The 13,430-nt window shown below is 38.7% G+C and overlaps 1 protein-coding gene across 3 annotated transcripts in view; it reads right to left on the minus strand.

Moving 5' to 3' along the window:
* Window positions 1-432: 432 nt before the first annotated feature.
* Window positions 433-13,430, minus strand: part of LOC136783131 (very long chain fatty acid elongase AAEL008004-like) — a 32,790-nt gene continuing 19,792 nt past the window's right edge. The window contains exons 3-7 of one of the 3 annotated variants that reach the window (XM_066742991.1): window positions 9,940-10,130; window positions 7,694-7,777; window positions 6,222-6,278; window positions 5,950-6,055; window positions 433-5,813 (exon numbers count right to left, since the gene is read on the minus strand). In XM_066742991.1, coding sequence (XP_066599088.1) covers window positions 5,299-5,813; window positions 5,950-6,055; window positions 6,222-6,278; window positions 7,694-7,777; window positions 9,940-10,130 — 953 coding nt within the window. In that variant the 3' untranslated portion in view covers window positions 433-5,298. Of the gene's footprint in view, window positions 5,814-5,949; window positions 6,056-6,221; window positions 6,279-7,693; window positions 7,778-9,247; window positions 9,329-9,939; window positions 10,131-13,430 lie in introns of all 3 variants that reach the window. The other 2 variants (XM_066742992.1, XM_066742994.1) reach the window with 2 other exon arrangements.

A 13,430-nucleotide genomic window follows, 5' to 3' on the forward strand; every position in this document is an offset into this window, starting at 1 on the left:
ACTTTTTTTTTTTTTTTTTTTTATATATAGACAACCTGTGGTGTCCCCACTACCTTATACGGTAGTTAGCGGCTCATTCTTTGCTCGCATGTAATTATTGGGTACCGCGCACTACAATCAATTTCATCCCAGGTACAGCTATGTAGATCTTTAATAATTTTTTGTCTCGAAACTTTTGGCCGTAAGGGTTTAATCAAGGCAAAGGATTATCTCTAGCATATTTTGGTCATATCGGCTAATGATCTTTATTCGAAAACTACAAAATGTATTACTACTAAAGTAAATAATTAGGTTCAAGTTACACAGCGAAACAATCGTACATAAAATGGAAAAATAAAGATAGCGGAGTAAATTAATACTCGTTTATTCTCTAATATCTCACTTTCTCATACTTTCATCCATTGTATTGTTAATAGGCTAATGATGTTCAGATGAATTAGTAAACAGCTTTTTATTTTTTCGAAAAAATACATCATGTGGCACGTGTTAACCAATTTTAGATTAAATTTACCTATAGAGAAAACAAGATGATATTATAAAATTACGTTGTTGCTGTGTTTTTTTTTTTTTTTTTTTTTTTTTTTTTTTGATGTACTTTCCTTTCGATGTAAAACATGAAAACACGTCGTCGAACCATGCTTAATTCGATTTGGCAGCGTACAGATCTTATCGGGTCCTTTTGGACAAAACCGAGGGACTTGCAACAAAACAACCTCAAGTTCCCCTGGCCAATTCAAAAAGACTTTTTCATACATACACGCACAGAGGCACACACGCAAATTCTCCGTCACACTCTTGTTCCTTTTCTCTCACTACCACTCTCCCCCCTCTATCCTCTTCATCCTTTATTTCTCTACGTATACATTTAATTATGTCTTAATGTAACGTTACAGCCTAATTGTATCAACATTACCGCAACCTGCGTTAAAGAAGACTATTCGGTGACATTTGTAAGGAAGAGACGACTAATGAATCATTGTCCTTATACAAAAAGGAAACAAATATTTAACTTTTAGATCCAAACTCTTGGAGGGCCTACAGCTTCTTATAAACTTATGTACATAGCCGCAACTATAAAATATTCCTCCCCATTATGCACTCTTTTTACAAATATTTCAATATCTCTGTACTCGCGGTATGATCAACTTACCATCTCTCATACAGAGCTATGGAAATTAATATTGGGCAATGATATTGTACAATTCGAGCTTGTTTCTTATAACTTTGAGTATGCGATGTGTGGCACCGTAGTTGTTATGCCGTGATTTTTACGATAGTAAAAAACTAAAACCTACTTATGTACAAGATAACGCGAACGAAGCGCGTGTGAATCTATCACGTTGATCCGCCGTTAAAGCGAGCGCAGCACCGTTCTACATGGGCATGGAATTGTCCGATCCACCACACGATCTTAAAGATTTCCATCACCATGCATCGACCAAAGAATTCATAAAATCGACACGCGTGTCTTTCACACCTCACAGCAACGATCCTTTGTACCCCGAACCGATACACAAATTTCACATAATTACTGAATTTCTCCTAATCCTAGCTCGCACAAAATTTTGCAATCTTTCAAACTCAAACATCTCAATCGGATATTATTTTCTTTTAAAATACTTTTACAAGACGAATCAATCATATTTCTTGAAATGGATCGAGCGAAGCCAATACCGAGGCGAGTCGTTGATTCCGCCAATGAAGTTCGAAAAATAGTGAGCAGAAACAGAGAAGAAGCTAGTTTCGTTGAGAGAAAAAAGAATGCCCGATGTGCTGAGTTCCATAGCCATGCAAAGGATCACAGAAGCTACAAAAAAAATTAACTATTGGCCAATCTTTAAAATTCTCAGAATTGAATATAAGTTTTGAGCAAGAAGGCACAACCTGTCCGCGTCGGCGATTGGCGAATTTTTCTATTTGCCTGGGGACCGGTTCCCCTACCCCCGTAGATTTCATTTCATTATTCGTCGCGTCATTCTTGCCTTTGACCATCAATGTTATTTGTATGTAATGTGCAGCATATATATATACACTATACAATACACACACGCGAGCGCGCGCGCATTACTTCTTGCGATACAAATGAGACAAAGAAATTTCCGCGCGCTTCGTTCGTTAAGCGCGTTCTCGCAAATAATACGAGCGATTCGCTCGCCGCTGCTTTTTTTTGTTTTCGTTACCCCTACGCATGATACTATTGTATATGTACAATCTATCGAATACACGTACACGCGCGCACGCACACTCGCACGAGATTATCTTCTCCAATTACGCGCGCGATTGCGCTGTGGCGCTCATACAAAAACACTCTCTCATAGCCGCAAACATACGCAAGTGCGTTTAGCGCTAATATACGTGCTTCAATTGGCATTCGAAATCATTATTGGTCATCGACCCACTCTTCGCTACTTTTGCGCTCGCTATAAAGCCCTCCCCAATGCCACGGGGATGATTATTTATGTTGCTCCTCTTTTCCCCCATTTCCTTCTTTTTTCTATTTTTTTTTTTTTCTTTCCCCCCTTTACTATGCAAAACATACAAATGAAAATGTGCGTTGCAGATTTATTCCATACAAATTAATATGTGCTTAACAAAAAAATCAATTGTATAATCTCCCGCGTTTTAATGTTTGATTACACACTCAGTTTCAGAATCATTGATCTAAATTAAGAAAAATTTTGCAATCAGTAAATAGCTTCGACTATAAAAATTTAACAAACTTATTGTTATGATGAATAAAGTTATTGCAATGAACAATATTTACTGGTAGCTAAATTTTTCTTACAGTATGCTCTCGTCGATACAATTGTTTGCTACAAGTTCTCTCCGACGTAACGAGAATGATTATTTCTCTGTCTGATTGTATTTCTCTCGTTTCCTTCTCTCTTTTTCTTCTCACTACAAGACGCACAAATAGACAGATTTCAATTTTAGCCCCAAAACTATGCAATCAAAGCAATGATAAAACCTCCCTCACTTCAAACCGCTCAATTAAATTTAATTTCGCAATCATCAAGGCTCTAAAAAAACATATGATTTTTCTGTGGAGATTCATGAGAATTTCTACCACAGGACTATTTTAATTATAAATACGATAAACATTCTTCCTTGCATTTTTCTTGTATACGATTTTAATCCACTTCGATAACGAATGAAAAGAAAGATGTGCATATATATGTAGACTTAACGATCCACTCTCGAATCCATAAACTTTGTCAATATTTTGTTACAACTCCTGCTTGTTGAATTGCGCACACACACGCATACATACATACACTCGCATATATATATTTTATATTATTATTACACGCGTGATCTTCCATTACATCCAGATTTGGTAAAACCAAAGACTTTTAGAAATAATCGAGATTCGTCGTGGAGAAATTCAAGCCATTATCAGTTTAATTATTCACATGGGATAAAAACTCTGAGCGTTCTGCAAGTTTTAACAGTTGCGACTCGGTAGGTCGAGAAATAGACGTTTGGCGGGAAAACTAGCCAAGTTTACATAATTGTGCCGTTTGTCCTCCCCAGGTTGTTCTCCCCGTCGCGCGCGCGGATTCTCTAACGTTGGCCAAAATGCAGAAATTGATTCTTGAATTATGCAAGAATAACACATATACACACACACGAGGGGGTCATTGTTGCGTAATTTTCGCCGGGATTCCAGCAGGTTATTGCTCTTATGTAATTGCCTGTTTTTATATAACCGTCCAATCACACGTGGGCGCGAGCGATATGCGATCTTTTTGCACAAATCAACGACATGGTCGTCGTCGAAGAGGTTGCAAGAAGGATCCAGCGAATTTCGAGAAAATTCATCGTGCATCGTGAAAAGAAATTGTCGAGAACAGTCGTGTAAAATGTGAACAATGAGACGCGCGAGGGAAATTTTTCGGCCACGCAGGGCGGGGCGTAGTTCTCCGTACGAAGTGAAAAAAGTGATTTTTAAAGTCAATGTAGAGCAAGGTCCTCGGTTAGCGTGACCAATGACAAATTTTTTGTCGCTCGAGAATGTTTTGCTACTCTTCACCTAACCCCACACGCGCTTTTTTTTTTTTTTTTTCGTACAGTTTGGAAACTCGCTTTTCATCGCGCTCTCTCATTCGAATTTTCAACGTTACACACTCACAGTCGACCGTTTTCTATTCTCTTGTTGGAATTTTGTTGCTCGACGAAGAGCAAATTTTGGCGCGCGCCTTATTCTTCCGTTATCGTAGAGTGTATAATTTTTAGTAGCTTTTTCGTGGCTGATTTCGCTGATGATTTAACACGCACTTCCGGTTTGGGCTGGAAGATCCTTGGGTGCCAGCGAATTTTCCTTTTTTCGTGGCACGTCGGCGCAGGGACCAGCGGGCGAGTTAGAGTCCTGGGAGGTATTCGATTGCGCGTAGCCACACGCTACGCGCGTTTATTACACTTACACGCTTCCTATATACCGTACGTGTTATTGTTAAACTATACGTGGAACCGTCGTCGAGGTAGTTTTGTACTCTGCTAGATGGATGCCTAAGCCTTGAGGAACTTTCTGGGATCGGTGTGACCTTGACCTTAATTGAGCAAAGACTCCGCAAAGAGATTCGTGGATCACTCGAGTAATTTATCCAGAAGGAATCCTTCATTGGAATTTTCGCAAGTGAAATTTATCATTGTTCTTAATTTACTTGGGAGATAAGAAAATTGGGGGGTGAAAACGTATTTCAATATGGTGCAGTACATTTCAACCTAAGAGTGGTTAAACTGGAGTAAAGAGCGAGCAATGATTCTGGGGGAAGGAATGTTACGAAGGACATTAAAAATATAGTTTAAAAGTCATATAGAATTTCAAAGAAACGAATTTAAGCTTTAACGAGGATCTCAATTACGAGTGATGTCAGCGGAGGGTAGATTTTCAAGAGGGCTCCTCTCAAGGTTGCATATGTATATATATATATACGTATACAGACGAGGAAGGATTAGAGAAGCTTGCAAAATGTGGGAGGAAAGAACTCGACTCGTGTCTTCATGTTCCAAAAAGTTGACGTCAGTATTACTCTTGGATTTCCACGAATAAATAAGACTAATTGGGGGAAGCCGGACGGGGTTCGTAGAGGGGTCTTCTTTTTGCAAGGACTCCCCAACAAAAAGGAATATATATATAAGGATTCAGTGTAATCGAGTGTCCAGCACAATGAATCGAGGAGTGACAATGATGGTTTTGGGATGTATAAGGACAAGTCCCACGTTTCAGCATTGTCACAACAAGGTCTCGACGAGGATAAGCAGCAACCTCAACGGCGTTTCCGTCGCACCGACAAGTCACTCGATCGTCGCATAGGGCTTTCGAAGATTGAGCTCGCTAGCAGCAAGACTCTCGCCCTTGATGTAATAATCCGCGGCGTCCCTTCGCCTTGTGCCATTGACGGTACCATTGACCACCGTTTCAGCTTGGTCATCCTTGGCAGGGGTGCTACCATTGGCCAGGCCATTCTTCATGTCTTTGCTGGTACCGTTCGCCAGGCCGTTCTGAGCCAACCTCCTGATCTTCTTCTGTTGATAATTCTGCTGGTAGAATTCCTTGAAGAGGAAGAAGAACATGACGGCGTGCAGACCGATCCACCAGACGAAGGCCTTCGGGTAATTGCAGTCGATGAAGAGGAGTTGGAAGGCGTGAATCATGATGGCTACGAACTGCAGCATCTGGAAGGCCGTGAGGTATTTCTTCCACCAGAGGTAGGGCTGGAACTTGGGTCCAAGCGCTGCCAAAAGGTAGTAGCTGTACATGACGATGTGGACAAAGGTGTTGAGAAGCCCGAAGAATGTAGAGTGACCACCTGTGGGGTAGTACAAACGATATTTAGTTTCTTTAATGTATAGTTTCTTTATTATGACACATGCATGTGTATAGTAGAATATCTCCAAAAGGAACAATTTCAAGGTTAATCGATATATAAGAGAGAATAATTTTACCAGGGGTGAATTTTACGCCGAACCACACAGACATGGGCATGCAACCATGATGTATCACGTGAAGAGTCGACACGTGATTATTCTTCTTCCTTAGGACGAAGAAGATCTGCAAATTAGAATGACTCGTTAAAAAAGTCCTTTGAATCACACCGTTCAAGGTCAAACTCTTAGTACCCTACGAGGTTGTAACGCGCGAGTGCTTCGCACGATCCTCGTCTGGCGCTAGATTTGCCCATTTAGCACGGTCGTATCTTATTCAAACATTAACTCACCGTGTCCATGAACTCGGTAAACTTGGAGAAGTAATACCACCAAGAGGCGTGGACCATCTGTGCGATATTGCCAAAAGTTCAATTAGAATTTCCAGCTAATTTTCGATTGAAAAATTTCCCAAAGTCCCAAGATCTCGTCTCGATACTGATCGTTGTACCGCGTATATATATTTAAATAAATATATATATATATATGTATAGTTTGGGTTTTAATTAAATTCTTCTCTCGAATGTTACTTCGATTAACGTTGATGTCGTGAGTTTTCTAGGAAAAGTTCCTACGTGGAAGCAGCATCGATATAAGTATAGTCTCGTGCACACGCGTAAATATCCGAAGCAAAGCTTGCAATTCCACAGTATTTATTTAGCAAGAATTATTTATTTCGGTGACTGCCGATCTTGGAGACTTTGTCAAATAATTCATTAACAACTACTTGTTTTCTATCGAATTTAGGTGTCGACTTGGTGTCATTACTGTGAGAGAGTAACTGTCAGCAGATTTGTAGGTGCGTCTGTGTGAGTGCGATAGTGGAATTTTCTAGATATATATATACAAATATACGTTTATATTTAACGCAACTGTTTTACTATTAAATGAATCGGAGTAAAAGCATGAAAGTTTCGACTGAATTGCATTATACTTTTGTACGTGTAAATATAGCTGTATATTTAGATATATATGTATAGGTGAATTTATGTGAGACAGAGGCTATGCTACGTGTTATTATTTCGAGATATTTCTTGTTTCCTGCCGTGTGTTAAGTGATGTTAATTGCATTAGGCTAGTATCTAACTACTTTTCAGCCATATTATGGTATTCTACCGAGTGTTTCCAGAAACCCGTTTAATTCTAGTACTGGATGTACGAAGCGGGAGTGCGAGAGAAGGCGAAGAGTCTTGAAAGAGAGAGAGAGTGGGATAGGGGAGAAAATTGGAAAGGCAAACAAACTAATTAAAACAATAAAATTTAATTGAAAGAAAATAATGTGCTGCTCGATCCTTAAGATCTCTGAACGCTGTAGATAATAATCAAGGAATTGTGTGTTAAGCACTCTCAATTAACTTAAATATAAAAATTGAAATGTCATATAGTAAATGTACTTGACAATTATTTTAAAAAATATGTAACATTCGTTTAGATTATTCTATAAATTTATTACTATCCAGGCAAAACTATGCGTATACTTGACATTTGACTGAAATAACTTTAGCTCAGAGTATATTCTGAAATGGTCTTATACCATGAGACATTTCAGAACGATTTATAGTAAGAAACGAAGAAAGGGTAGGAATCGAGGGTAATTACTGAAAGGCGCAATGTGCTGGAAGGTCTTCGAGTACACAATGCAGAATGCATTACATTCGAGGTAGAGAGAAGAGGTAGCGAGAGGGGATAAAATTCAAAAACTAGTATATATGTATATCTGGGATCCAGTGTTAATTTAGTGTGTGTTAATGGGGAAAAGACCCACCCTTAGTACTTGGGGTCGATCGCTGTAGTCTACGGGCTGGCACCTTAGAGAATAGTCGCCGGTCAGCCATCCGGACATTCCTATCTGCAACCACAACCGCCCAGAGGCCATTCGCCAATCAGTGGAAAAGGTCGAGATAAATTTAGATTTTCGTGCCAATCGATTGCATGAAATTCTATGCAAACTCTATTAATTCCAATTATTCTAGTTTATACCTTTTCTATTTACTAATAGCATTTATTTTATGACATGCCAAAATTACATCGTACGCGAATACAGTTGCAAGGGGAAAAGTTTGTTAATTCGAAAGATATACAAGACGCAAGATAGAATGGCACTTTTTGGCTAGAAAGCATAAGTCGTACATTGATGAGGTAGGTAGCTCTGAAGAAGCACGAAGATGCAGCATCCGTTCCAGGTTGATCACTCCGATCCCTTGTAAAATGTTAGTAAGATACGTATACAGAAACATTACGCTTACGCAGGTCGAGGCACTCCTCATGTTCCAGAGCAAGAATGCGTCTAAAACTTCATTTATCTACGTAACTCGAAAACATTATGTATATATACATATATCAATTTGTTCTCTATAAGAATTTCAATCGTTGCAAACTCGAACCAGATGGAAAAGATTCGGTGAGAAGAAAAAATTTGGAAAATTTCATAGAGTTAATGATCGAGATGTTATTCTCGTTACGCATTTATCTCTGTCTCTCTGTTCTGGAGCATGTCAAGTGCTTCGCCACTGTTGTTTTTTTTTTTATTATTGTTCACACTACAGATAAATTGATAGATATAGATAGATATATATATATATATATATATATATATATATATATATATATATATATGGAAAGAGCGATAGTAAACCCATATTTGTTTTTCTTTATTCCAACACAGTCTTTTATCCCTGACGGGTGACAATTTTTGTCTATTATATAATTAAAAAAAAATAGAAGAAAAATAAATGAAATTTTATCTTTCAGCAAATAAAGTGTGCGTGCGTCGAGTGTGATCGAGGATAAAAGCTGTACTGATAATAAAGTGAAATTTAAGTAAAAAGATATAATAAGAGAGATGGAAAGATGTACATATCGAGGAAGCGAGAGAAACGGAGATAAATAGAAGGTATGATTATGCGATACCAGACTCGCACAAGCCATATCATATACATAAAAAGCCAAACTACGCCGCCAAACCGTTTGAAAGGATCAATCCTCAAAATCCCCTGACGTTACTCTATATACCATAAAGAACGCAAGATCCGCCAAGTTTTTATGCGTTTGATGCAGTTTACAGCTTCGAGTCCCCACCGATCAAGGTGATGATGCAGTTTCTGTCCCGAAAAATGTTCTCTCGTTTTTTTTCATACTGTATACACACCATGGTATATGTACATATACACATAGTTACGATACATAATGGTCATGATGGAAAAAAGAAAAAAAGGGGGGGGGGTGTTATATGAGAAAATCAGTATTGTAGTCCTCGGTGGTGTAGTTCTGTCTTGGTCTGGAAAGTCCACCTGTGAATTCGTACAATAAAAATACTCACCCTGATGGCGGTAGCACTGTTCGAATAATCCACTGGTTGGCAGCGAAAATTATAGTGGCCCCACCAGCCGCCCATCAAACACTGCATTTCCAAAATATCGTTTATTCGCTCTTAAAAACTTATTGGTCTCAAAGCTCGAAAAGAGCCTTTGTCCAATATCTTCACCGATTTTGATTTTCAAATTAACATAGATTTGGAGAGCCCCGCTCGATATTCTTTTGATTAAATTGTTTGTGATATTGACACAAAGGCTTTCGAACCTTGAACTTTGTTATTTTTTATACATCTAAGAGAAGGACAAGATTACAATAGAAACTCTTAAAACAGATTCGTTAATGACATTGTTGATCGACATGCACTGCAGAAATTGGACGAATGGCGTAAGAGAGAATGTAAGCATAAATATGGAGAAAGAGCAGAAGGGTGGGAAAAATCTCACAATTTAGGCTGGGAGAGAGAGAGAGAGAGAGCTATACGAGTAGAAAGGAATGACGCTTATTGCTGCAAAAGATAGACTCATAGAAGCTTTAATTATATACTGAAAAGAAACTTATTTAATTTCGGTTTTTGTTTCATTTAAATTAATATGATATTCAATCGTTCATATATAGCAATCGTTAAGAATTTCTTGGCATTTCTCGTCTCGTGCGAGATAACGATTTATTTCGCATGCCTCGTGGTGGATTATTTACCTCGTAGAATAGCCATGCTGAGAAGATGACTTGGAAGAGATTATAGGCTATCAGAACATTTTGTAGCTGGAATGGTTTTCGATTTTCCATCAGTTTAGGGCCCAAGACTTTCACGATATAGACATAGCCCAAGCAGATGAATAACGTTGGGAATGGCGATTTCATCAATAACCAGTTGGTCGTTCTCGTATCTGCAAAAATAGGTATCATTTAGATATGCTATCAATTAACCCTTTTTCTCTAAATTCACTCGCAATAAAACCGACGCGCACGCAGATATAAAATAATAAAAATCTTTTCTCACACCCCACTCATATTCTCTATTTAAATTTTATACAAGATATCACCCTTATTACTATCCCCCAAAAATATGTATATACCTAGACTTCAGCTACCTATGAATATACACATGCACATTGTATATCTGTGTGTGTTCATATATTCACTGTGAGAAAACTGATTTTTCAACGTGTGTCATACTTCAATTTTACGAAATACGTATTTCGAGAAATTAATTGTTATAGTTAGTATTAAAGAGATACAATAGTATATAGGATCTTGAAAGGGGTAATTGAAAGAGTATAATATGCGGGGAAATTAATTCACAAAGTCGCGAATTATGTAAACCATCGTGCGCGGCTGGATACGAATTAGCGCACGGCATAGCCGATTATTAATTTTTGCTTGCCAGGTTTATGTGTTGGACATTGTTGTACGCGCGTCCTTCGAAGGTTCAATCAACCACATCGCATCGCGCCTCTCTGCAAGGATCTCGAGTGTGTGATCCGGGAGGCTTTATTATATCCGACTTGGTCCGCGCGCAGCCGGTTTTCAGAGCAGGTTGGGCTCGCTCGCTCGCTCGCCTGCGGAAATTTATCATTCCATTCCCGCAGGAATGATTCAGATCCTGGTGGAACGACCTCGACTGGGACCTCAAACTTGTTCACATTTTAGTCCCATCGCGGAAATGGATGCTAAGCAGACGCGGTTGAATTCAAAAACACAGTCTCTCTCTAAGCTTCGACAAGAAATACAGAGACGTACAGTTCCTACGGGGTAATATCAAGAAAGAAATAAGGAGATGGTTCCCATACGAGAAAGGAATATTAAAAAAAAAAGTAGCTATACTTTGGTCGTTATAAAAAATATTTCGTGTCTCGAATAAAACTGCGAGCAAATAACAAATATTTGTCTAAACAAACGTTTCGTATATAATCTAGCGGCCGATAAAGCTAGAAAACACTCGTAAACAATATATACAGGTACAATTCTGAAGGAGCTTAATTGTGTACGTATACATATATGCATACGGACCCTATGGCATTGCATTAAACGCGCATACTTTTTGTAATTTCCTACATATATATATATATATATTTATAGAGAGAGAGAGAGAGAGAGAGAGAGAGAGTATCAATCGTTCGCACAGAGGGAATTGAACGTGAAAACGACGAATTCTCTCTCTCTCTCTCTCTCTCTCTCTCTCTCTGGCGTTGCTTGCACGTGTTTCTCTAAAAAACGACGCGCGTATGCTGCCAGGCGACTTTCTCGGGATCGAATCTGTGTCGGGTGTGATTAAATTTAATTAAAGTGGGAAAATTTTGGTGGAGGGGGACTGCCAGGGGGCTGGCTCTCTTTGCAGAAATATGGTAAGGGGACTCGCGAAAATCAGCGCGCTAAACTTGGAAATCTTGTTTTCCACCCATATACATATATATATTTTGATCGATCCGCTACTTCTATACTCGCAATAAAGCATTATACTTTTCAATTCACCATATTTCTTCCATCCTCTCTTTTTGCATTTTATTTGTTTTTCTTTTCTTCCTCGTCTTCTTCAACGGAGCTCGTATAAGTTACATAACGAGGCACGAAAAGAAAAAGGATCGACGCGTTGTCATTAGCGAGAGCGGACATTGTGACGAAAGCCATGGCTGAGAATATAATCAGCCTCGGTTTTTCTGACCGCAATTAATCGTCGGATTTCGCTCCAACTTCTCTCGAAGCTTCTGTCGTTCCTCAATTTTCTCTCATTTGCCTCTTCTCGTTCAGATCCTAACTGTTCGCGAGTGCGGTTTCTCGCCGCGGCCCGCGCAAAAACAATCTCGGCTACTTGCATATAAATACACCGTAATAACTATATATATATATATATATATAATTTAAAAAAAAAGCGTTTTTCGAGCCTTCGCGGCGGTAGGACGAGTTTTTGTTCTTATCGACTCGAATAGATGAGATAATTATAGTGGTTTGATAAGGACTAGCAATCTATCGCAACAACGCGATTCCTGGTATATACTTGTAATTTTCTTTCCACACAAGGACGAATTTACTTCTTCTTGGCCGCGCAGTCGCGAATTTTTCGTCTCCGTCTCATTTACCTTTTTGCACCTTTGCTTCAATTTCGATTAATATCCAGCCAGCAGGCTCACCTTCGGTCATCTTTTCTTTCCCTCTCTCTCTCTCTCTCTCTCTCTCTCTCAATCAGCTATTGAAAAAAGAGCTCCACTTTACGGAACTGCAGCTACATATTCACCAAGGCTGTACTGCGCGCGTTGCTCCTTTTTCTTCCTCCTTTCTTTATATCTTAGTCTCACGAAAGACCATCGCGCGCGCGCGCGTATATGCCTCCTCTCATGCAACCGCACTCTATTTTGCAATGATTTATATATATACATATATTGCCAATCCTATCGTGCACATTCCTTGGAAACAATTTCTTCAAGAATTTACGATATTTCTTTTTTTTTACATATCCTTAACCCAATCGCGCTCGTCTCCACGCATCAATTATTCTTTCGCGTTCCGTACGTCGCTGCAGCAGCAGCTTGGAATATTTCCGAGAGACTGCGATGATTCTTATTTTCTTATGCTCAGGCGCGAGCATGAATAAATAAATAAATATAGTATAATATTGTGTTTTTGCTCGTTATAGTCATTGTTTTAGAGAATTTTCTGATTTTTCCTTATTTGTATCTCCGATGGATACTTGGTGCTAATTGTTGACAACTGGAAGCTGGTAATGCGCGCGCGTGTAAATATTAAAAAATGTCTTCTTTATCAAAGGCGCGATTAAATTTAGACAAACAAAAATTGTTTTTCTCTTAGAAATCTATATTCTGATTTTCTTATTGCGATCATCTCGAGATTAAACGTCACGTTCCTATAATGTATTAATTAATTGCTAAATTACTAAAAGCTCCAAGTTGACGCGATTTATCAATGCTATTCAAGGAGCAGCTTTTTCTTTTCTGCCAGGGTCGAATAAATGCAATAAGCGTTCGTGCATTTGCGCAATATAGACATTGGATATTCATTAGTTTATCGAATCTCTCCGTTGGTATAGGTATTTTGTACTTTCGTCTATTCATGGAACGTTCAGTGCACTTGAACCGACCGATTAGCCTTGATGGTCATCTCTTCAAGGATGAAATTTCTATATCTCGAATTCAATCATTTTTCCCTAAATCAGTATTTAAAATGCCAACAAT

This window comes from Prorops nasuta, unplaced genomic scaffold, assembly GCF_024137725.1.
Source record: "Prorops nasuta isolate Cenicafe-Biocafe unplaced genomic scaffold, Cenicafe_Pnas_1.2 PNAS00032, whole genome shotgun sequence".
NCBI classification, from domain to species: domain Eukaryota; kingdom Metazoa; phylum Arthropoda; class Insecta; order Hymenoptera; family Bethylidae; genus Prorops; species Prorops nasuta.